The sequence below is a fragment of the Macaca fascicularis genome, chromosome 15 (genome assembly GCF_037993035.2).
Source record: "Macaca fascicularis isolate 582-1 chromosome 15, T2T-MFA8v1.1".
NCBI lineage: Eukaryota > Metazoa > Chordata > Mammalia > Primates > Cercopithecidae > Macaca > Macaca fascicularis.
In genome coordinates, this window is record NC_088389.1 from 14083081 (window position 1) to 14108193 (window position 25113).

General features: G+C 51.6%; 2 protein-coding genes across 6 annotated transcripts; one reads left to right on the forward strand and one right to left on the reverse strand.

Annotated features, from left to right (window-relative positions):
* Window positions 1–1374: 1374 nt before the first annotated feature.
* On the forward strand, window positions 1375–13669 carry TOR1A (torsin family 1 member A). Its single transcript, XM_045373899.2, has 5 exons — window positions 1375–1601; window positions 2540–2805; window positions 6734–6909; window positions 7007–7134; window positions 12404–13669. The coding sequence occupies exons 1-5, from the start codon at window positions 1424–1426 to the stop codon at window positions 12652–12654; spliced, it is 999 nt and encodes a 332-aa protein (XP_045229834.1). The 5' UTR covers window positions 1375–1423; the 3' UTR covers window positions 12655–13669.
* Window positions 13670–15181: 1512 nt separating this feature from the next.
* On the reverse strand, window positions 15182–23964 carry TOR1B (torsin family 1 member B). 5 transcript variants are annotated; one of them, XR_012424268.1, is made up of 6 exons: window positions 23737–23964; window positions 22792–23057; window positions 22651–22690; window positions 19764–19939; window positions 18165–18292; window positions 15182–17541 (listed from the first exon to the last, which is right to left on the reverse strand). XR_012424268.1 is itself a non-coding variant. In XM_005580649.4 (5 exons), the coding sequence occupies exons 1-5, from the start codon at window positions 23933–23935 to the stop codon at window positions 17300–17302; spliced, it is 1011 nt and encodes a 336-aa protein (XP_005580706.1). In that variant the 5' UTR covers window positions 23936–23964; the 3' UTR covers window positions 15182–17299. The 5 variants fall into 5 exon arrangements, 1 of the variants encoding a protein (XP_005580706.1); XR_012424269.1 differs by lacking the exon at window positions 19764–19939; XM_005580649.4 differs by lacking the exon at window positions 22651–22690.
* Between the last annotated feature and the right edge of the window lie 1149 nt (window positions 23965–25113).

The window sequence follows — 25113 nt, forward strand, 5'->3', positions numbered from 1 at the left end:
AATGTGTGGGCTGTGCATGGGGACCTCCTTCCAAAGAGTACAGTAGAGAAAAGAGGGGTGGGGAGAAGAATAAGTGTACAGTGCGGAGACTTGATACTACCTCAGTCAAGTGATCAAGTCAGCACCAACAGTGATAGGTAATGTTGACAGTAAGAACCCTTCCTTGGTAGAATGTGATGAGCATAGCACTTTACCTTTGTGATCTTCCTTCCAAAACCCCATAGCGCTAGTCTAATCCTGAGAAAAACATCAAATTCCAGTAGAGGGCCAGCCTACCAAAGATTGTGGCAATACTCCTCAAAACTATCAAGGTCATCAAAAATAAAAGGCTGAGGCCAGGCATGGTGGCCCACACCTGTAATCCCAGCACTTTGGGAGGCTGAGGTGGGTGAATCACAAGGTCAGGAGATCAAGACCATCCTGGCCAACATGGTGAAACCCCGTCTTTACCAAAAATACAAAAATTAGCCAGGTATGGTGGTGTATGCCTGTAATCCCAGCTGCTCGGGAGGCTGAGACAGGAGAATCACTTGAACCTGGGAGGCGGAGGTTGCAGTGAGCTGAGATCACACCACTGCACTCCAGCTAAAATAAAAATAAAAATAAAAGGCTGAGACACTGTCACTAACAGGAGTCTAAGACATAACAAATTAATGTATCCTGAATGGAAACCTGGAGCAGAAAAAGGCATAAGTAAAAGGAAGGAAATCCGAATAAACTGTACACTTTAGTTAATATAACAACAGTGCTTCGTTAATTTTAACAAATGTAATACACTAATAATGTAAGAATTTAGTAACGGGTAATTGCAGGGAGGTGTGGCACATGGGAACTCTGTACTCTTACAATTTTTTCTGTAAATCTGTTCTAAAAATTAACGTCCATTATTATTTTTTTGGGGGAGGGACACAGTCTTGCTCTGTCGCCCAGGCTGGAGTATAGTGGTGGGATCTCAGCTCACTGCAACCTGCGCCTCCTGGGTTCAAGCGATTCTCATGCGTCAGCCTCCCCAGTAGCTAGGTGCCTACCACCACACCTGGCTGATTTTATATTTTTAGTAGAAGACGTGGTTTCACCATGTTGGTGAGGCTGGTCTCGAACTCCTGACCTCAGGTGATACACCCGCCTCAGCCTCCCAAAGGGCTGGGATTACAGGCGTGAGCCACCACGCCCGGCAAAAATAACGTCCATTACTTTAAAATAAACAAACAAAAACACGTGGCCGACGGGGGCGGTGCAGATCCGACCTTCCGGAAGCAAAACAGGGCTTTGTACCGAACAAAGATGGCGGCCGCCGGCGTCGGGAGGAGGGCTGCCCTGAAGAAAGATGGCCTCCGCGCGAGGAGGAACCGGAAGCGCGGGTCTGGCGGCGGTACTGGTTCGCGGTCGGCGCGAGAACGCGCAGGGTGGCGCGGGTCCGGGCATGAAGCTGGGCCGGGCCGCGTTGGGCCTGCTGCTGCTGGCGCCGTCCGTGGTGCAGGCGGTGGAGCCCATCAGCCTGGGACTGGCCCTGGCCGGCGTCCTCACCGGCTACATCTACCCGCGTCTCTACTGCCTCTTCGCCGAGTGCTGCGGGCAGAAGCGGAGCCTTAGCAGGGAGGGTAGGCAGGGGCGGGGGCTGGGGCGGGGGCTGGAGGCTGGGGCGGGGGCTGGAGGCTGGAGGCTGGAGGCTGGGGCTGGGAGATGGCACTAGGGCTGGGCTAGGACCAGGGGATGGAGGATGGAGGATGGAGGCGGGGGGATGGCACCGGGGCCGGACTAGGACTAGGGCTGGAGCGGGGCTTGGGGGCTGGGCGATGGCACTAGGGCCGGGCCGGGCTGGGGCTGGGGCTGGTGAATCGCACTAGGGCCGGGCTAGGACTAGGGCTGGAGCGGGGCTTGGGGGCTGGGGGATGGCACTAGGGCCGGGCCGGGATAGGGATCAAATCCCAGGAGGGCCGGGCCTGGGCAGAGCTGAGTCCGTGCGGGCCGGACCCCGGAAGCCGAGCGACCCCTGCAGGATGAGGCCTGGCCCCTTGGCCACCACAGACGGGCCAGACTTCAGTTGGAGACCTGAGGAGCCGGGCTGCAGGTTGGCCTACTTTGTGCTAAGCTGGGGGTGGACCGGTGGTAATCTCCCTCCGAAGTGGGCTCTGCTTCCTTTATAGCCTAGCGGGAGACAGGAAGGATGGTGAGGACTTCTTCGGAGCCGACCGGGAGGGACCAAACTGCTTTCTTTCCCCGCCCTGCCTTGGGGTGGGAGGAGCAGCACAGGGGTTAGAGGTGCAAACTGGTGGCAGTGGCAGTGGCAGTGGCACCCGCACCAAGGGCCTTTTCGGGAAGGAACCGGGCCAGGGCTTTAGAATAGGCAGGACCAGCAAAGGGAGGGCTCCCTGGACCACCGTCCCCTCTGGGCCAGGAGCTTACAGACCGCAGTACTTGAGGTTTCACAAGGTGCTTGAAGAGCTAGACGGCTTTGCTGACTTTCTCATGGGCTGTAAATGTGGCTGCCTTTTGTCACTGTTTCTTCCCCACTCCTGATTGGCTTTGTCTCCCCCAGCATTGCAGAAGGATCTGGACAACAAGCTCTTTGGACAGCATCTTGCAAAGAAAATCATCTTAAATGCTGTGTTTGGTTTCATAAACAATCCGAAGCCCAAGAAACCTCTCACCCTCTCCCTGCACGGGTGGACAGGCACCGGCAAAAATTTCGTCAGCAAGATCATCGCAGAGAATATTTACGAGGGTGGTCTGAACAGTGACTATGTCCACCTGTTTGTGGCCACATTGCACTTTCCACATGCTTCAAACATCACCTTGTACAAGGCAAGGATGGGAGTTTGGAATCCCTTCCTGGATGTCGTCGGGTTTGGGGTCTCTTCGTTGTGGGATGAGATTTGGAAATTGTGTTGAAATGAGTGAGCCCTGAAAATGGTTCACGTCTCAGTTCCCCTTGGAAAGGTGTAGAAGTTAGAGTTTGAGATGCGTGGAGCAGTTAACACCATCAAAGCTTTGTGGTGGGTTCTGAAAATCGGTCCAGTGAGTTTGTAGGGTCATGGGATTTTAGAGGTGGACATGATCTAATCCATCTTAGAGATCAACACATCTCACTCGTTTTTGTTTTTTTTTTTCCTTTATTTTGAGATGAAGTTTCACTCTTGCTACCCAGACTGGAGTGCAATGGCATGATCTCAGCTCACTGCAACCTCTGCCTCCTAGTTCAAGCAATTCTCCTGCCTTAGCCTCCCAGGTAGCTGGGATAACAGGCTCCTGCTACCATGCCCAGCTAATTTTTGTATTTTTAGTAGAGATGGGGTTTTGCCAACTTGGCCAGGCTGGTCTCGAACTCCTGACCTCAGGTGATCCGCCCACCTCAGCCTCCCAAAGTGCTGGGATTACAGGTGTGAGCCACCATGCCCGGTCACATCTCACTCATTTTGTGAAAGAGGAAACATATGTAGAGAGTCCTAAGTTTGTTGAACCTACTGTTGCAAACTGCCCTTTTTTTTTCTTTGAGTCAGGGTCTCACTCTGTTGTCCAGGCTGGAGTGCAGTGACGCCATCTTGTCTCACGGCAACCTCCGCCTTCTGGGTTCAAGCGATTCTCCTGCCTCAGCCTCCCGAGTAGCTGTGACTACAGGCATGCACCACCACACCCGGCTAATCTTTGTATTTCTAGTAGAGATGGGGTTTCCCCACATTGGCCAGCCTGGTCTCGAACTCCCGACCTCAAGTGATCTGCCCACCTCAGCCTCCCAAAGTGCTAGGATTACAAGTGTGGGCCACCTCGCCCAGCGGCAAACAGCTTTTATGGTTGAACTCACTGATTAGCAGCTTGGGCTTTGGCAGCAGACACATCTGGATTTGAGTCCTAACACTCTCCCAGCTCCATAGTCTTAGGACAGTTGCCTGACCTGAGACTCAGGTTCTGACTTACAAAGTGTTGCTTGTAACAATCCAGGGAACTCTGTCTGTCAAGTGTGTAACATGTGCCTGGTGCATGTTACAAATAAATGTTAACTGTTGCCTTTTAGATCCTTGTAACAGACCTGCAAGGTGGGCAAAAGTTATTATTTGTTTATTTTTTGAGACTGAGTTTCACTCTTGTAGCCCAGGCTGGAGTTCAATGGCACAATCTCCATCTGGGCTCACTGCAAACTCTGCCTCCCGGGTTCAAGTGATTCTCCTGCCTCAGCCTCCCAAGTAGCTGGGATTACAGGTGCCCGCCACCACACCCAGCTAATTTTTGTATTTTTAGTAGAGACAGGGTTTCACCTTGTTGGCCAGGCTGGTCTGGAACTCCTGACCTCAAGGTGATCCACCTGCCTCTGCCTCCCAAAGTGCTGAGATTACAGGCATGAGCCACCATGCCTGGCCTCAATCAGTTATTTATCCCTGACTGTATCCATGGAAAAACGTGAACACATTTTTCCCTTCTGTTTGGGTAAGCACGTGGGTCACCCACTGTCCAGCGGTTCTGTCCTGAAATGCGAATGTCCCATGGGTGTGGTGGCTCACACCTGTAATTCTAGCATTATGGGAAGCCAAACCGGCTGATCCCTTGAGCTCAAGAGTTCCAGACCAGCCTGGGGAACATGGTGAAATCCCATCTCTACTAAAAAAATACAAAAAAAAAATTAGTCAGGCGTGGTGGCACGCACCTGTAGTCCCAGCTAGGGGCCTGAGGCAGAAGGATGGCTTGAACCTGGGAGGTCGAGGCTGCAGTGAGCAGAGAGCCACTGCACTCCAGCCTGGGTGACAGAGTGAGACCCTGTCCCAAACAAGCAGGAACCATTCTAGAGGAATCAGGATGAGTTGGTCATCTTAGAACTGAGGCTTCACTAACAATAACTGTGACTTTAGGCAAGTTACTTCACTTGTCTGTGCCTCAGTTTTCTCATTTGTAAAAGAAGGAGCACAGTGGTAACTACCATGATGGGTTTTGGGAGGTCAGAGTAAAATATTTTATGAACAGACCAGGCGCGGTGGCTCACACCTGTAATCGCAGCACTTTGGGAGGCCAAAGCGAGTGGATCACCTGAGGTCAAGAGTTCAAGACCAGCCTGGCCAAGATGGTGAAACGCCATCTGTACTAAAAATACAAAAATTGGCCGGGCGCGGTGGCTCAAGCCTGTAATCCCAGCACTTTGGGAGGCCGAGGCGGGCGGATCACGAGGTCTGGAGATCGAGACCATCCTGGCTAACACGGTGAAACCCCGTCTCTACTAAAAATACAAAAAGAAATTAGCCGGGCGTGGTGGCGGGCGCCTGTAGTCCCAGCTACTCCGGAGGCTGAGGCAGGAGAATGGCGTGAACCCGGGAGGCGGAGCTTGCAGTGAGCCGAGATCGCGCCACTGCACTCCAGTCTGGGCGACAGAGCGAGACTCCGTCTCAAAAAAAAAAAAAAAAAAAAAAATACAAAAATTAGCTGGGCGTAGTGGCAGGTGCCTGTAATCTCAGCTACTCAGGAGGCTGAGGCAAGGGAATCGCTTGAACCTGGGAGGCAGAGGTTGCAGTGAGCTGAGATCACATCATTGCATTCCAGCCTGGGTGACAGAGCAAGACTCTGTCTCAAAAAAAAAAAAAAAAAAAAGTTGTATGAACAGTGCTTAGAATATTCCATATAAGTTAGTAGGTCACCAGAGTAGGAAATCTTGGCTGCTGGAGCCTAACAAGTCTGAATGAATCCTTGTTTATTTCATTTTGTTTTATTGTTGTTTATTATTATTTGAGACAGAGTCTCACTCTGTCGCCCAGGCTGGAGTGCTGGACTGTAGTGGGGCAGTCTTAGCTCACTGCAACCTCCGCCTCCCAGGTTCCAGCGATTCTCAAGCCTCAGCCTCCCAAGTACCTGGGATTACAGTCACCCGCCACTACGCCTGGCAAATTTTTTTTTTTTTTTTTTTAATGGAGTCTTGCTCTGTTGCCAGGCTGGAGTGTAGTGGCGTGATCCCAGCTCACTGCAACCTCCGCCTCCCGGGTTCACACAATTCTCCTTCCTCAGCCTCCTGAGTAGCGGGGACTATAGGCACCTGCCACCATGCCCAGCTAAATTTTGTATTTTTTTTTAGTAGAGACAGGGTTTCACCATGTTGGCCAGGCTGGTCTTGAACTCCTGACCTCAGGTGATCCGCCCACCTCAGTCTCCCAAAGTGCTGGGACTACAGGCATGAGCCACCATGCCTGGCCCTAATTTTTGTATTTTAATAGAGATGGGGTTTCACCATGTTGACCAGGGTGGTCTCAAACCCCTGACCTCAACTGATCCCGTCTGCCTCAGCATCCCAAAGTGCTTGGATTACAGGTGTGAGCCACCGTGCCCAACCTCACCCCCTTTTCAAATAAAAATCAGTATCCTCATGACATCCCACATTGCCCCTTTGATGACAAAAGAGCAGCAGCTCTGACAGCATCTGTGTGGCATCTCGCAGCATGGGAACTGTAATCAGAGTATTGGGCTTTGGAGTGAGACAGGACTGGGTTCAGGTCCCAGCTCTGCCCCGTATAGCTTACTCCACTCTCTTGGGCAAGTGGAGTAAGCTTGCTCTGTGCCTCAGTTCCCTCATCTGTAAAATGGGTATGATAGTGCTCACTCCATGGGGTTGTTAGGAACAAAGAAGATTTTGTGCGTGTAAAGTTCTTAGTGCTGAGTGCACAGTGATCTGTAAGTGAAGCTGCGGTTCTCAGTGGTAGAAGGAGCTGATTGATGGCCCTGGCTGAGAACTTTGTGTTGGCTTTTTCCCCTTGTAATTCAGGATCAGTTACAGTTGTGGATTCGAGGCAACGTGAGTGCCTGTGCAAGGTCCATCTTCATATTTGATGAAATGGATAAGATGCATGCAGGCCTCATAGACGCCATCAAGCCTTTCCTCGACTATTATGACCTGGTGGATGGGGTCTCCTACCAGAAAGCCATCTTCATATTTCTCAGGTAAGGTCAGGGCTAGGACGTGATGGATGGGCCCCGAGCCCAAGTCTCCGAGCTCTAGGAGAAAACCCCGTGCTTACCCGCTGGACTTGTTTTGCAGCAATGCTGGAGCAGAAAGGATCACAGATGTGGCTTTGGATTTCTGGAGGAGTGGAAAGCAGAGGGAAGACATCAAGCTCAAAGACATTGAACATGCCTTGTCTGTGTCGGTTTTCAATAACAAGAACAGTGAGTAGGGCCATCCCACCGCCAGTCCCATCTGGTTCCTAATCCTGCACCCAAAGTGTTAAAGCGTCAGGGTCACTGTCAGCATCACCTGGGAGCCGGGTAGAAAGAAATGCAGATTCTCAGTCCCTTTCCGAGTCATGAGGGGAATCTTTACTGACACACTCCAGGTAACTTTTATGAACACTAATGTTTGACAAGTGCGGTTTTATTTTTATTTTTGAGAGAGTTTTACTCTGTCACCGAGGCTGGAGTACAGTGGCATAATCTCGCCTCACTGCCACCTCCGCCTCCCAGGTTCAAGCGATTCTTGTGCCTCAGCCTCCTGAATAGCTGAGGGATTACAGGTGCATACCACCACCCCAGCTAATATTTGTATTTTTAGTAGAGACGGGGTCTCACCATGTTGGCCAGGCTGGTCTCGAACTCTTGACCTCAGGTGATCCGCCCACCTCGGCCTCCCAAAGTGCTGGGATTATAGGCGTGAGCCACTGCGCCCAGCTTATTTTTTGAGACAGGGTCTCACTCTGTCACCCAGGCTGGAGTCCAGTGGTGTGATCTCAGCTCACTGGAGTCTTGACTTCCTAGGCTCAAGTGATCCTCCAGCCTCAGCCTCTCACGTAGGTAGAACCACAGGCTTGTGCCACCATGCCTGGCTAAATTTTTTTTTTTTTTTTTTTTTTTGTAGAGACGGAGTCTTCCTATGTTGCCCAGGCTGGTCTTGACTTCCTGGACTTAAGTGATCCTCCCGCCTCAGCCTCCCAAAATGCTGGAATTATAGGCATGAGCTACATACCTGGCCTGCTGGGGTTTTTTTTTTTTTTTTTTTTTTTTGAGACGGAGTCTCACTCTGTCGCCCAGGTGGGATCTCGGCTTACTGCAAGCTCCACCTCCCGGGTTCACACCATTCTCCTGCCTCAGCCTCCCAAGTAGTTGGGACTGCAGGCGCCCACCACCACGCCCAGCTAATTTTTTGTATTTTTAGTAGAAACGGGGTTTCACCATGTTGGCCAGGCTGGTCTCGAACTCCTGACCTCAGGTGATCCGCCCGCCTCAGCCTCCCAAAGTGCTGAGATTACAGGCGTGAGCCACTGCACCCAGCCAATTCCCCCATTTTCTTCAGCTACATGATTTTCTTTTTTTTTGAGACAGAGTCTCGCTCTGTCGCCCAGGCTGGAGTGCAGTGGTGGGATCTCAGCTCACTGCAAGCTCCGCCTCCTGGGTTCACGCCATTCTCCTGCCTCAACCTCCCGAGTAGCTGGGACTACAAGCGCCCGCCACCTTGCCTGGCTAGTTTTTTGTATTTTTTAGTAGAGACGGGGTTTCACGTGTTAGCCAGGATGGTCTTGATCTCCTGACCTCGTGATCTGCCCATCTCGGCCTCCCAAAGTGCTGGGATTACAGGCTTGAGCCACCGCGCCCGGCCGATTTTCTTTGTAGAAGAAAGAGCCAGTAGTTGAGCAACGAAGGCTGCCAAGGGCAGCTCAAGGGGAGAGATGACCTGTTAGTTTTTCCCTTTCTCTTCATTGCCCAAGAGCAACAGCCAAATAGTGGTTGGACCCTTATTTTGTACTGGGCACCGTGTGAAACACTCTGCCCGCGGATTTCACTCAGTCTTCACCATACCTCGTAGTGTAGAGACTGAGAGACTCAAAGAGATGTGGCAGCTTGCCCAGGGCCGTGCAGCCTGTTCAGTGTCTCTGATTCTAAAACCTGAGCTTTTAAGTTTTAGCTCGCTACTTCTCCAGGGAATGTCATGAGACCTTTGACCTTGAATCTGGGGAGGCGGAAAGCCAGCATAATGGAGGCTAACTCACTGGCTAACACCTGTGAGTTGTGCAGGGCTGCCTGTTCAAGTCTGTGCGCTTCAGGTTCTGGAGATGACAAAAACAGAAGGGCTCATTTGAGACAGACTTGCCAGGAAATTCATCCTACAGTTAGTGAACAACATGGGGTACCGTATGTCAGTGTGTGCCAGTGGAATACTACTGAGGCAAGACATGCATTTTGTAACATGTTGGATAGTTTCTTGGCCTTGCCAAAAAACATGAGCACATGCAGCAGAAACCTTAGCCTAATGCTGAGGCAGATGAGCCCAGTGGCCTCGAATCCACGCTGTGGTTACACGGCACTCAGGAGTGCCAGCCTGGGAGTCGGGCAGCCCTGGCCCAGAGACTGACTGTGGCCTCAGGCAGATGGCTGAACATTCATTCAACACATGTATATGGAGCATCTGGTAGGTGCCAGGCATCAAACCTAGGACTGGGGGCACAGCAGTGAACAAACACAGAAATTCTTGCCCTTATAGATCCTACATCCTAGTGATAAGAAAGAAAGAAAATGTATCAGATGATGGGGGATAGATACGTTGATGTGTGTGATGTGTTTGTGTGTATACATGCAGTACACATGCACACATCACACATGTACACACATGGACACATATATATATATCTATCTTTCTCCCCAGCGCCAGTAGAGGAAAAAAAGAAAGGCTTTGGGGTGCAGGGTAAGGATGGGCTCTGCTTTAATAGAGTGGACAGGGAAGGCTCCCTGTGAGGGTAGCATTTGGGCTGACCTGAGGGAGTGAGCCATGTGGATGTCTAAGGGAAAAGCATTCCCCAGTGCAGACAGCACATCCAGGGGCGTGAGCAGGGCCTGTGCTTGGAGTCACTGTGGCTGGTTGAGGATAAACAGAGGAGGGGAACAGGAGGTGATAGAAGAGGCGAGATTTGGGGTGGAGGTGCAGACCGTGGAAAGCCTGGTGGGCCATGGTGAACCTTGGATCTTATTCCAAGTGGAAGAGAGAGGCCTGGAGGGTCCTGGGCAGGCGGTGCTGTGATCTGACAAGGCCTTCACAGGACCTTGCTGGCAACTGGGCGGAGGACAGACCCACAGCCACAGGGCCAGGGAACCCAGCGTGGAAGTAGTGGGGGTGGAGGGACATGGTCGGGTTCTGGGTGTGTTTCGAAGGTAGAACCTGTACGACTTCCTGCAGAATTGTATGTGGAAACGAGAGAAGAACCAAGGACCTAACTTGAGCAATGGGAAGGGTGGCGCTGCCATTGAAGGGAAGGGACAGCAGGAAGGACAGGCGAGCGCAGTGGACTATGGCATCAGGGCACCAGAGCAGAGCCGCGAAGCTCCAGGGAGGCCATCAGGCTGGGAGGGCAAACTTGGAAGTCCTCAAGAGATAATTGTAAAGTCTCAGGGTTGCCTGAGGTGACCTGTCATTCCTGGGTCTGCGTGGTTGGGTCCTTGTCGCTCGGGCTCTGCCCTGAGGTCCCGCCCAACCTGCTCCACCTCCCGCTCTCCATGTCCATTCTGCTATGCGGCGTTCGTCACTCCAAGCACCATCTGAGACTGTTTCCTGGTTTGTCGGGTGTCTCCTGCCCTAGAGTGGTAAAGCCGTGAGGGCTGTCTGCCCTCAGCTGTGTCCCCAGGCCCAGGGCGTGCCTGGCAGAGAGCAGGCCTCTGAGAACCAGCTCGTGATAGCGAGACTGCCCCTTGTTCCCATTCAGTGGTTGGTTCTGTTCTTTCCCTGGCCACAGGCTCCACTCTATCAGTCAGCCACACATTTATTGAGCACCAATTGTGTGCAAAGCACTGTTGGGCATGAAACGTATTAACCCAGTGAATGAGGAGAAGCTTGAGTTGGAGACGGAGCCCCAGAATTACATGGCAGAGCAGAAGGGTATCAGCTCACTAGAAGACACGCGTGGGCTAGTGGGCGACGTAGTGTGTGCTGTGTCATCTGGGGCTGGGAGGAGGTGTGCTGGGTCAGGAGTTCCAGGAGCCCAGGAGGAGTGGATGGGGCAGGTGCAGAGCCAGCCCACATTTAGGGGAGAAAACACAGCCAAGGCCAGGCCTTCACAGGGAGCCCGGCGTGGGCTGCACATCCGCACTCCCAAGGCTAGTTTTGGTGCCCACATGCTCTGCAGGGGCTGGGCACTGTGGCAGCGGCAGCAGCCTTCCCTGTTAGTCCAGCTGCTGAAACTCCAGGGAGAGTAAATTACCAGCGTGGCCGGTAGTCCTTCCCGGGAACTCTTCTTGCCTCCTGCTTTCTGTGGAACTCTGCCTTCCCCACTGCCTCTGCTTGTTCCTGGGCCCCAGAACCTCTTTCCCATCTTCAATCTCTTAGGTCATACCTTGGGAGGCCTCCCCCAGCCCGCAGTGTAAAGAGGGTGTCCCTTTCCACTGTCACAGAAGCATCCCAGTGTGCAGGTGCCTGTTAACATCTGCCTTCCCCACTGATCTGGAGCTCCACAAGGGAGAGGGCACACACAGTAGGTGTGTGTGGGATGGGTGGGAGGGTGGGTGACCCCTGTATATGTATGTGGGATGGATGGGAGGGTGGGGACCCCCAGTAGGTGTGTGTGGCATGGATGGGAGGGTGGGTGACCCCAGTAGGTGTGTGTGGGATGGATGGGAGGGTGGGTGACCCCAGTAGGTGTGTGTGGGATGGATGGGAGGGTGGGTGACCCCAGTAGGTGTGTGTGGGATGGGTGGGAGGGTGGCTGACCCCAGTAGGTGTGTGTGGGATGGATGGGAGGGTGGGTGACCCCAGTAGGTGTGTGTGGGATGGATGGGAGGGTGGGTGACCCCAGTAGGTGTGTGTGGGATGGATGGGAGGGTGGGTGACCCCAGTAGGTGTGTGTGGGATGGGTGGGAGGGTGGCTGACCCCAGTAGGTGTGTGTGGGATGGATGGGAGGGTGGGTGACCCCAGTAGGTGTGTGTGGGATGGATGGGAGGGTGGGTGACCCCAGTAGGTGTGTGTGGGATGGATGGGAGGGTGGGTGACCCCAGTAGGTGTGTGTGGGATGGATGGGAGGGTGGGTGACCCCAGTAGGTGTGTGTGGGATGGATGGGAGGGTGGGTGACCCCAGTAGGTGTGTGTGGGATGGGTGGGAGGGTGGCTGACCCCAGTAGGTGTGTGTGGGATGGATGGGAGGGTGGCTGACCCCAGTAGGTGTGTGTGGGATGGATGGGAGGGTGGGGACCCCCAGTAGGTGTGTGTGGGATGGATGGGAGGGTGGGTGACCCCAGTAGGTGTGTGTGGGATGGATGGGAGGGTGGGTGACCCCAGTAGGTGTGTGTGGGATGGATGGGAGGGTGGGTGACCCCAGTATGTGTATGTGGGATGGATGGGGGGTGGGTGACCCCAGTAGATATGTGTGGGACAGATGGGAGGGTGGGTGAGTGACCCCCAGGAGGCGTGTAGAGGGTGGGTGGGTGGATGTGGATGAACAGCACCTTGTTTCTTCTTCCCAGGTGGCTTCTGGCACAGCAGCTTAATTGACCGGAACCTCATTGATTATTTTGTTCCCTTCCTCCCCCTGGAATACAAACACCTAAAAATGTGTATCCGAGTGGAAATGCAGTCCCGAGGCTATGAAACTAATGAAGACATTGTAAGCAGAGTGGCTGAGGAGATGACATTTTTCCCCAAAGAGGAGAGAGTTTTCTCAGATAAAGGCTGCAAAACGGTGTTCACCAAGTTAGATTATTACTACGATGATTGACAGCCATGATTGGCAGCCGAGTCTCTGCTTGGAGTTGGAAAAGAACAGTCGTTTCACGCCTCCTCCCCCAGCTCCTTTCCCTGGAAGAGGAATCAGAGTGAATGTTTCCTGTTTGATGTGACAGGAATTCTGTCCCCAGCATTGTTTCCACCCCCTGGTGCCTGTAGGCCACCGAGAGACCATGGGCAAGGACATGAAGCTTCCCCAGCCCGCACAGAAGGAAGGAGCCAGCTCCCAGCCCACTCATCGCAGGGCTCATGATTTTTTACAAATTATGTTTTAATTCCAAGTGTTTCTGTTTCAAGGAAGGATGAATAAGTTTTATTGAAAATATAGTAACTTTATTTAAAATGATTTTTAACACTATGAGAGACTGCTTAGATTCTAAGTTGTTGGCCTTGTGTGTGTGTTTTTTAAGTTCCCGTCATTATAACATATACTGTGATGTATCTTTACTGGAAATGAGCCCAAGCACACGTACATGGCATTTGTGCCACAGGAGGGCATTGCTGGGGATGCGGCTGGAGCACGAGCCAGCTCTGTCCCAGGATGGTCCCAGCGGACGCTGTCAGGGGCAATGAAGTGTTTAGATGAAGGACAAGTAGGTAAGAGGACGCCTTCAGGCACCACAGATAAACCTGAAACAGCCTCTCCAAGGGTTTTAACCTTAGCAACAAAGGGAGCTGTGGGAATGATTTTGGCAACACTGTCAACATTTGTTAGAACAAGTCTTTTGAAAGAAAAGTATTTCTAGTTTGTCACTTGCCACTCTATTTTGCAAAAGGTGGCCCTTCACTGTCCATTCCGAATGAGCCACACGTGCCCTGCTGGATTCTAAATTATGTGAATTTTGCCATATTAAGTCTTCCTCATTTATACTAGTTTTTGTTACATTCAGTCAAATCCCCGAAACCTCCTATAAAGCTTAGCTGCCCCTTCTGAGGATGCTGAGAACGGCATCTGTCTTTATAAATGCAAATGGCTACCGTTTTACAATAAAATTTTGCATGTGTCATTGGTGAGTACATTTTTGAAGAGGGAGAAGTGCCCCTCCACTGTGGCCTTGTGAGGTGAGGCTGGGAGTGAAGACCTAGCAGAACAATCCAGGTTGGAAAGAAAGTCTCACACAGGGATCTGAGGATCTTACGATGGCTCTGTCCCCTCGCCCAGTGGTCTGGGAAGTCGCCCTCCATTGTGCGGTTCCTGGAGCTCCTGACACCCAGCCACGGAGTTCAAGTACAGCTGAGATGCCAGCAGGAACAGTACTGTAGACTAAGGTAAGCGCTGTGTCCCCGCACGTGGGCAGTGCTCCCATGGGTGCGGCTGCTGCTGTGGAGAGCACTGCAAGAACCACTTCTAGTAGGCACGGAAGACGAGTTGGTGGCCTAAGCTGCAGGTCTAATGCAAGTCTCCTCTGCCTTATGGCTCCCCAGCCTGCATGGGGTCCCACTAGGGCACCCAAGCCCTAAAGATGGCTCCAAGCATTAGAAAGTTCTTGGTATTTAGCTGCAGCCGGCCTGTTACGTCCCTGGGAGTGACAGATGAGGTCTAATCATTCATTTGAAGAGTGTGGCCCAGGCACCAGAAGTCCCAAGTTAAGGAACACGGGTCCCCTGACAGTTTTTGGAAGGTTCAGTTTTTGTAGATGAGCCCGTGTGGGTAGAACAGGAACTGCGTTAGACTGAGAACCAGACCTAGAAAGTTGGTCTCCTGGGAATTGAGTACCTTCAGTTGAGAAATTAAGGGAGTGGGTGGGGTGATGGTGGTGAGAGTTTGTGCTTTCTAGTCCATCTGCGAATCCTCAATCCTGTGAAGAGGGTGGGTGTTAGCCATTCACTGACGAGACAATACCGGGTTATGTGTAATTAAGCCAAGATCAGATTAGCATTTAGGATTTTTTTTTTTTTTTGAGACAGTTTCACTCGTTGCCCAGGCTGGAGCGCAATGGTGTGATCTCAGTTTACGGCAACCTCCGCCTCCCAGGTTCAAGCGATTCTCCTGCCTCAGCCTCCCGAGTAGCTGGGATTACAGGCATGCTCCACCACGCCCGGCTAATTTTATATTTTTAGTAGAGATGGGGTTTCTCCATGTTGGGCAGGCTGGTCTCAAACTCCCAACCTCAGGTGATCCACCCGCCTCAGCCTCCCGAAGTGCTAGGATTATGGGTGTGAGCCACCAGGCCCGGCCTCGGATTTCTTATTTACCAGGTTTTACCAGTTTCAGGGGTTAGGTTTCCTCACCTGAGCTCAGGTTCAGGATGTCAGAGGTCTTTACCAGTACCTCAGTTTCCTCCCACATTAATTTTGGGAGAAAGTATTTTATTGGAAGTCTGTCTTTGATGAAATATACATCAGCTAATTTAACTTCTATGTATCTGGGGGAAGAGCTTTTAAGGTAAATAGTGCTTCTGTATCGCAGATTGCCCACCCGCCTGTCCAGGGTACAGTGAGTCTCCCAGCTGTGCTGCTAAAATTCATTCTGAACTTTGGTACCAAATAAATTAGCAAAAAAAAGTTAGCAAGTGGCATTTCACATGATAAAATCTAGGCTTTATTATTTTATATTCAGTAGGTCAATAAAGCTCTTGTCCACATCTTACAAGGGAGGTGGAAGAGGCAGGGTCATGATCAACCACGGCCTTTTCAAGTTACAAATCAGTAATAGCAGTCCAAAGGTGGCAAATAGGTATTTGTTGCATCACTGTAAACAAAATCTTGTCTCCTCTCAACCGGATGCCCAACATTTTATAAAAGAAGTGTAACTTAGCTCCAATTTGAGGATACGTACTAAAAATTTTAAACCTCACCTTGGTGTTTTTTTCAAGACTAATGCCTGTAAGGCATTTCCATGTCATAAATTCTACCGTATTTTTATGTAAAAAATGCTGCACATTGTTGTAATTGTGTCTGCAGCTGTGCTGCGATTATGAGACAGATGCAATGATTCACACTGGCTGGAAGCTAAGTCTCACAGCCCAGGGATCAGGGCAGTTCAGCCTGGCGCTGCCACAAAGGGTGGTGGTATCAGGTCACACCCAGGACCTGCCACGACCGTAGACTGACCTTGTTTGATCCACAGTTGTGACCACGTATTACCACAAATTTAACAATAAAAAATTGTTTTAAGAGTATCTGAGAAAGGACTAAGCAATCATTCCATTTTGTGTCCTTCCCTCGTTTTAAAATGAGCAATGTCCTTTAAGATCTGCAAGCTGACTGTTCAGTCTAGGCCCATGTCATCCTTCCAGAATGAGCACATCCTAGGATTTCAAATGGTTCTACAAAATAAAGTGAGAGATGGACCCAGGTATAAAGTCTTAACAAGCATCTCACCATGGAAACCAAGGACTCACATTGAAAGCCAGTGGTCTCATTGTGACTCAACTCTATGACGATAGATGGTTGGAGGGACTCGAGCAATGAGCCAAGCTCAGATGCGGCACAAGGAAGGCTAGGGATGATACCAGCTGAGATGGTGAAGGATTACACAGTCAGGGCTGTATTAGCAGCCAGAACAATGGACAGCCGGGAGAGACCTGTCTGTCCAGGTCTGCTGCAGAGGTGTTAGGTGAAGGCCCCACCCCACACACAGACAGGTCAGCCCAGATCAAGAGTGCTCAGTGGGCACGGCCACATCCTCCTGTCAGACACCGTCTGCACCTCCACCCCGATTTTAATTGAATACACTTCAAGTCAGTGATCTCTCTGTGTAAAGAACGAAACAGAGGCTGGGCGCGGTGGCTCAAGCCTGTAATCCCAGCACTTTGGGAGGCTGAGGCGGGTGGATCACGAGGTCAGGAGATTGAGACCACCCTGGCTAACGCGGTGAAACCCCGTCTCTACTAAAAATACAAAAAATTCGCCAGGCGTGGTAGCGGATACCTGCAGTCCCAGCTACTCAGGAGGCTGAGGCAGCAGAATGGCGTGAACCCGGGAGGCAGAGCTTGCAGTGAGTGGAGATCGTGCCACTGCACTCCAGCCTGGGCGACAGAGCGAGACTCTGTCTCAAAAACAAAAAAAGAACGAAACAGAGCAAAAGGATGTTTTCGGCCAACAAGAACCCAGCGCTCCCCAGTCTGCCGGTGGGAACCCAGTGCCCCTCAGCCTGCAGCAGGTTCCTGGTCTCCTTTAGTCCTGATAGTAGCTTCTGAGGTGCGGGTGCTGTGAGTCAGAAACCATTGCCAGGCCTGCCATGCACAGCTGTTTTCAGGCACTTCTGTCACGGTCAGTACATTAAGTGTGAAGGGGATTTTAAAAGTTCATCTTCAGCTGCAAAGAAGAGCTGGACGGCTGTCATCTTGCAAAATGACAAATGTACGCAATAGATTCACGTGTTTTCCAAAATCAACTCTTAGATTCTATATCCCAGCCGGGCACAGTGGCTCATGCTTGTAATCCCAGCTACTCGGGAGGCCGAGGCATGAGAATCCCTCAAACTGGGAGTGGAGGTTGCAGTGAGTTGAGGATTGCACCACTGCACTCCAGCTTGGATGACAGAGCGAGGCCCTGTCTCAGAAAAAAGATTCTATATCCCCAAACTCTAAGGTGCAAACAGGCAAAACCCCAAAGCGGTCTTCAGGGTTCTTCGGAAAGGCAAGGCCTCTGCGGAGCCTCCCAGCTGCCTCCTACCCCATCCAGACAGGAGCTCAGTGGAAATCAAGCCGCGACTGCACAGTCTTGCAGCCCTTGTCTGAGTAGATTTTCTCGTCTTTGGGGAAAAACGTCATTTCCTCTGCCACTCTTGTGACAATGTCTTCATCTATAGCAGAGCCACGGGCCCTCATCTCGGCCCTCACACACATTTTCACATGTCTGTACTCCAAAGGCAGGAAGGGGATAAAGTAATCAATGAGGTTTTTGTCGATCAGTCCACTGTGCCACAGGCCACCTGCGGAACAAGACAAAGCTGGGTTTCCCGCCGCCACCGCCACCGCCACCTGGCCAAGCTCCAATCCCAACCCTCAGCACGTGCCTCAAGTCCGTACCCCTTAAGAGAGTCTCGTCAGTGTGCAACAAGCCCATGTAGGACTCAGCTGGACACTCACTAACTGGTTTCAAGGACAGTATACCTAAGAAAATTCGAGACTTGGCCGGGCGCGGTGGCTCAAGCCTGTAGTCCCAGCACTTTGGGAGGCCGAGACGGGCGGATCACGAGGTCAGGAGATCGAGACCATCCTGGCTAACACGGTGAAACCCCGTCTCTACTAAAAAAATACAAAAAACTAGCCGGGCGCGGTGGCAGGCACCTGTAGTCCCAACTGCTCGGGAGGCTGAGGCAGGAGAATGGCGTAAACCCGGGAGGCGGAGCTTGCAGTGAGCTGAGATCCGGCCACTGCACTCCAGCCTGGGCGGTAGAGCGAGACTCCGTCTCAAAAAAAAAAAAAAAAAAGAAAATTCGAGACTTTAGCAAAGCCAGAAGTCCAGTGGGATCCTGTGGCTTTGTGAAACAATGCAAGAGCAGACGGCTCACTGCTGGACAGTTAAGGGGCTCCTTTACCCTGGTGCACTCACTGTGTTTATTATTGAAGACTCCAACAGACAGTACAGGTTCCAGGTCCTTCAGCTGAATGTCTTCCCTCTTTCTTCCGGCCCGCCAAAAGTCAAGAGCTGTCTTAGTTATAAGGTCCCCGCCTGCATTGCTGAGTTTGCCAGAGAAATAAAGAATAAAATCACATATTAAGACTTCTGTGTCAGCCGGGTGTGGTGGCTCACGCCTGTAATCCCAGCACTCTGGGAGGCCGAGGCAGGCAGATCACCTGAGGCCAGGAGTTCGAGGCCAGCCTGACCAACATGGAGAAACCCCGTCTCTACTAAAAACACAAAAATTAGCCAGGCTAATGGTGGTGCATAACTGTAATCCCAGCTACTCGGGAGGCTGAGGCGGGAGAATCATTTGAACTAGGGAGGCAGAGGTTGCAGTGAGCCGAGATCATACCATTGCACTCCAGCCTGGGCAACAAGAATGAAACTGTCTCAAAAAACAAAACAAAACAAAAAAAAAACTTCTGTGTCTTACCAAGAAATGAACCTGCTCTATTGTCCGTTTTTTGAGACACTCTGTCACCCAGGCTGGAGTGCAGTGGTGCAATATCGGCTCACTGTAACCTCCACCTCCCAAGTAGCTGGAATTACAGGTGCCTGCCACCACGCCCCTTCTAATTTTTGTATGTTTAGTAGAGATGGGGTTTCACCATGTTGGCCAGGCTGGTCTTGAACTCCTGACCTCAAGTGATCTGCCCACCTCGGCCTCCCAAAGTGCTGGGATTACAGGCGTGAACCATCACGCCTGGCCAAAGATCTATTTTCATAAAGGAATATTTACTGAGTGCTACTACAAAAAAGTGTCTGCTCTCGTGGAACTTAAAATGTTTATTCACAACTAGCTGGGATAATGCTATGGCACTTTAGAACCCTAAAAACGAACATGCGCAATTAATAAAATTACCTGTTTTCATTTGTTTCATTTTTAGGGTCGGGGTCTTGATTTGTCACCCAGGCTGGAGTGCAGTGGCATGATCATAGCTCAATAAAACCTTGAACTCCTGGGCTCAACCAATCCTCCTGCCTCAACTTCCCCAAGAGCTGGGACTCCAGGCCTACGCTACCATGCCCGGCTAAAATTGCCTGCTATCATTGATTCTTTTTTTTTTGAGACAGAGTCTCGCTCTGTCGCCCAGGCTGGAGTGCAGTGGCACGATCTCTGCTCACTGCAAGCTCCACCTCCTGGGTTCACGCCATTCTCCTGCCTCAGCCTCCTGAGTAGATGGGACTACAGGCACGTGCCACCACACCCAGCTAATTTTTGTATTTTTCGTAGAGACAGGGTTTCACCTGTGAAACCGCCCACCTCGGCCCTTCAAAGTGCTGGGATTACAGGCGTGAGCCACCGCTCCCGGCCCAGTGATTATTTCTTTAGTTCATTTCCACAACCCACACTGTGTGCCATGCTGAGACTGGCAAAGGAAAAGAAAAGTAAAGCAGTAGGTAAGTGCCTTGTGCCAAGCAGGCACTTTTGTCCTGGTAAACCAAGTGCTGATGGTCCTCGGGACCTCATTTTATCATTGAGAGAATGAAGGGCTTGTGTGCCCCAAAAGACCGCCTCCTGCTGACCTGAGAAAGATGAAGATGGCTTTGCGGTAAGACACTCCGTCAACCTGCTCGTAGTAGTCTAGAAATGGCTTGATTGCGTCAATGATCCCGGGGTGCAATTTATCCATCTCGTCAAATATGAAAACAGAGTTCGCACATGCACTCACATTACCGCGGATCCACTTCTGTAACTGGTCCTGGACCAACCGTGAAAGAAGAAATAGGATGCGAAGCTCAAAGGGTGCACCAAGAGGAGCGCGGGAACCATCTGCTCCTCATGCACTGAAGGACAAGGTCAGAGCTCTTAGAACTGCACCCTCACCCCCACTCGCTGGGTAATAGCTTTTCTAAAACCTTATTTCTAAAAAGTGGAAATTGGCAGAGACAGATGCTAAAATGCAAAGAAGCTTTTACCTAACTCAAATGACATATTAAATGTGACTTTTTAAAGGTGTAAGAGGTACAAGATCCGTGATTTTTTTTTTTTTTTTTTTTTTTTTGAAACAGGGTCTCGCTCTATCCCCTAGGCTGGTGTGTAGAGGCACGATCTCAGCTCCGCCTCTTGGGTTCAAGAGATTCCCCTGCCTCAACCCCCCCTGTAGCTGGGACTACAGGCGCCCCCATCCCCCACACCACACCTGGCTAATTTTTTTTTTTGTTTTTGAGACGGCGTCTCGTTCTGTCGTCCAGGCTGGAGTGCAGTGGCCGGATCTCTGCTCACTGCAAGCTCCGCCTCCCAGGTTTACGCCATTCTCCTGCCTCAGCCTCCAAAGTAGCTGGGACTACAGGCGCCTGCCACCTCGCCCGGCTAGTTTTTTGTATTTTTTAGTAGAGACGGGGTTTCACCGTGTTAGCCAGGATGGTCTCAATCTCCTGACCTCGTGATCCACCCATCTCGGCCTCCCAAAGTGCTGGGATTACAGGGTTGAGCCATCGCGCCCGGCCACCTGGCTAATTTTTGTATTTTTAGTAGAGACAGGGTTTCGCCATGTTGGGCAGGCTGATCTCGAACTCCTGACCTCAGGTGATCCACCCACCTCACCCTCCCAAAGTGCTGAGATTACAGGAATGAGCCACCTGGCAAGATCCGTGAATATCATTCACTGCTAACCTAGCCATAGTTTTCATCTCTCTTGGACTACAATCTCAAGTTAGTACCACTAGACATACTGAGGAATAAGAAACTAGATTAGACCTGCATAGTACACAGTACCCCAGACCAACAGAGCTGACACACTGACATTTCATGAAAAGCATCTGTTCCAGATGCTTTCATGAAACAAACATAAAGACACTGAGGCAACAAGCCCTCTACCCCAAAGTGTGAAAGGCTGTACCATGAAGCTCCCCGAGACATGCCCTTATCCATTTATATTCCTCTGTTTCTAGAGATTTATAAAGAATGTAGAAAACAAGAAAATCCTTCCTTCCTTTTTGGCAGTCTTCCCTGTCTCATGTCAGTTTGTAGGGCAAATACTTCTACTTCCTTGTTCACTTAAGTTTCTGTTTCTTTCTTCAGTCTCCACCTAACAGGAGGAATTTTTTTTTTTTTTTTTGAGATACAGTCTTACTCTGTCGCCCAGACTGGAATGCAGTGACACAACCATGGTTCATTGTAGCCTCAGCCTCCTGGGCTCAAGCAATCCTCCATGTCCGCCTCCCAAGTAGCTGGGACTACAGGTGCATGCCACTACACCTGGCTAATTTTTTATTTTTTGTAGAGTTGGGGTCTTGCTATATTGCCAGGGGGAATGTTAACCTTGACAAGGGCAACATTCATTTAAATGAGAACTAACCCTCTTAGACAACTTAAAATACATGTGAAAACAATATCTCAAAAGGAGAAACGGTCTCAAGGTTCAGTTCTTTGAGGCTTCCTTTGAAGAAAGCAATGCCAAGGACATGAAGGATGGGAGGAACAAAGGGAATAAAACCTGTTTAAGAGAAAAAAGACCTCTAGGCTACATTGCAAAGAGCAGAGGCAAAGCTGAGGCTGCACCAGAGGTGGGCAGCATCGAAGGAAGCCACCCCCAAGCTAATCCTTGAAGACTGACTGCCCCTCTCACCAACTGCACTGCTGCGGATGCCGGATCCCTTCACTCACCGGAGAAGGTGGCTACCATGTCAACTGGGAGTTGGGAGGTTTTGGTTCAAGTTCCTGCTCTGCCACAAAGATTATAAGGAGTAAGTCACCTTGCCTCTCTTGGCTCCAGGCTCCATCTTTTTTTTTCTCTCTCTCTCTTTTTTGAGACAGAGTCTCACTCTATTGCCCAGGCTGGAATGCAGTGGCACAATCTCAGCTCACTGCAACTTCGGCCTCCTGGGTTCAAACGATTCTCCTGCCTCAGCCTCCCGAGTAGCTGGGATTACAGATGTGCACCACCACACCCAGCTAATTTTGTGTTTTCAGTAAAGACGGGGTTTTTCCATGTTAGTCAGACTGGTCTTGAACTCCCGACCTCAGGTGATCCACCTGCCTCGGCCTCCCAAAGTGCTGGGATTACAGGCCTGAGCCACTGCACCTGGCCTTGACTACATCCTCTTTTTATTTTTTTTTTGAGATGGAGTACAGTGGTAGATCTGGGCTCACTGCAACCTCCGCCTCCCAGGTTCAAGTGATTCTCCTGCCACAGCCGCCCAAGTAGCTGGGATTACAGGCGCGCGCCACCGTGCCCGGCTAATTTTTGTACTTTCTGGTAGAGACGGGGTTTCACCATGTTGGCCGGGCTGGTCTCAAACTCCTGGCTTCAAGTGATCCGCCCGCCTCGACCTCCCAAAGTGCTAGGATTACAGGCGTGAGCCACCGCGCCCAGCCCTTGGCGCCATCTTTTAATGCGAATAACATGCCCTACCCCACTGGACTGTTTTGGAACCAAGTAAGAGAAATGTAGGAGAGCTTTGTAACTACCTGGACTAAGTGTGCCTTAACTCAGTGGAGCCGGGGGCTACTGCAACACAAAGGAAAGAGAAGCAGAGGCCAGAGTTAGTGAGCAGGTCACCCAGACCAGTCCGACTAGCCTGCGGACGAGATAATAGCGGGTTCTCTTGCCTGGTACAGTTTTATCTTCTGTTCATGAGGGAAGTGCAGAGTCGATACAAACAGGTGGACAAAGTTACTCTTCAGGCCTTTTGGGTGAAGATTTTCAGCCACAATTTGACTGACAAAATTCTTGCCTGTGCCAGCCCAGCCGTGTAAGGAAAGGGTCAAAGGTTTCTTGGGATTTTTGTTGTTCCTGAAGCCAGTCAGCGCCTTGAGAATCACTTCCGTGGCCAGATGCTGTCCAAACAGCTTCTCCTCCAAATCCAGCTTGAGAGCTGCAAGAACAGCCCCAGAACAGAAAGAGAAACAGACGTTAAAAAATGCATCAGCAACGCAGTACTTTCCCAGCTGCCCAAAGCAAGAAGGTTCCAGCAGGATGTCTGCCAAACCCTAGGGCCGAGGTAGTCAAATGATGCCACTTTCAGGTAAACGGATTATGTGGAGGTTCTTAACGCTTTGGGGTCTGATAGAGAAGCTAAATGTTCATCCATTCGGAGATGAACCATCGCTTGACTGAGCGCTTGCTATTCCCAGCCACCCCTGCTGGCCCGCTGGAAAACCGGGGCCAAATGTGGGCTTTCTGAGCGATGCAGCACGTCTGAAAGCTACTTAATAGGGTTGGCAGAGTGCAGAAGGGCCGCCCACCGTACTTTCCGTTTCTTGTGCCTACGATCCTCAGGAACAGGAGCTTTAGAAAGGCGCTGGGGCAGAGCCCCACGACCTGGAGGCTGTTTGCGAAGGCACCGCTTCCAGGGATGGAGTTCGCATCGCGTTCCCGCGAACGGTTCCGGGGCCGCCCCATCCGCTCCCCACCCACCCCAGCTGTGACCACCGCCGTCTAGATGCCGCGCGCCCGGTCCGTGCCAGGAGCCCACGCGCTCCAGTGCCCGGCCTGGGGTCGCAGAGGCCCCCGCGCCCCACGCAGCGCCGACCCACAGCTCGCGCGCGCCGTACCCGAAGCGTTGAGCGGCCGCTCCTCGCGGCAACACTCGGCGAAGCGGCAGTAGATGTCATTGTAGGACAGGTAGCCGGTGATGGCCGACGCGGCCCCGATGGCGAGGCCCACGGTGATGGGCTCGAACGCCGCCACCACTCGGGCCGCCAGCAGCAGCGCCAGCGCCGCGGCGCCCCGGAGCCACCCAGCCCACAACATCCCGCTCTTGGTAGCCCGCAGAAGCCGCTGAGCCAGGCGCCCCGCGGCCAAGCGGCAGGACGGACTTCCGTTCGTGCGTCACTTCCGCCCCGCAGACCCGCCCACTCCCTTGGGGGCGGCCATGTTGGTGAGGGGCGGAGAGGAGGACGGTGCCGTCATCCTTGTGAGTGGCCCGAAGGTGTAGGTGACTGTTTTGTTTCCCTTTTCTTTCTTTAAAAAAAAAATTTTTTGAGGTGGCGGGCGCCTGTAGTCCCTGCTACTCGGGAGGCTGAGGCAGGAGAATGGCGTAAACCCAGGAGGCGTAGCTTGCAGTGAGCTGAGATCCGGCCACTGCACTCCAGCCTGGGCGACAGAGCCAGACTCCGTCTCAAAAAAAAAAAAAAAATTTTTTTTTCGGGCCGGGCGCGGTGGCTCACGCCTGTAATCCTAGCACTTTGGGAGGCCGAGGTGGACGGATCACGAGGTCAGGAGTTCGAGACCAGCCTGGCCAACATGGTGAAACAAGCTGCCTGCTTGCTCATCTGTCTCCCTGACTAGTTACCTGGACCATGGTAACAGCCTCTACTAAAAATTTAAAAAAAAAAAAATTATCTAGGTGTGGTGGCGCATGCCTGTAATCCCAGCTAACTAGGAGGCTGAGGCAGGAGAACTGCTTGTCCGGGGACCCGGGAGGCGGAGGTTGCGGTGAGCCGAGATCACACCATTGCACTCCAGCCTGGGCAACAAGAGTAAAACTCTGTCTCAAAAAAATATATTTTTTTTTTGGCCGGGCGTGGTGGCTCACGCCTGTAATCTCAGCACTTTGGGAGGTTAAGGCAGGCGGATCACCTGAGGTCAGGAGTTCAAGACCAGCCTGACCCACATGGAGAAACCCTGTCTCTACTAAAAACACAAAGTAAGCCAGGCATGGTGGTGCATGCCTGTAATCCCAGCTACTTGGGAGGCTGAGGCAGGAGAATCGCTTAAACCCGGGAGGTGGAGGTTGCGGTGAGTCGAGATTGTGCCTTTGCACTCCAGCCTGGGCAACAAGAGCAAAACTCTATCTCAAAAAAAAAAAATTTTTTTTTGGCCAGGCACCGTGGCTCAAGCCTGTAATCGTAGCACTTTGGGAGGCTGAAGCAGGCAGATCACCTAATGTCAGGAGTTCGAGACAAGCCTGCCCAACATGGCGAAACCCT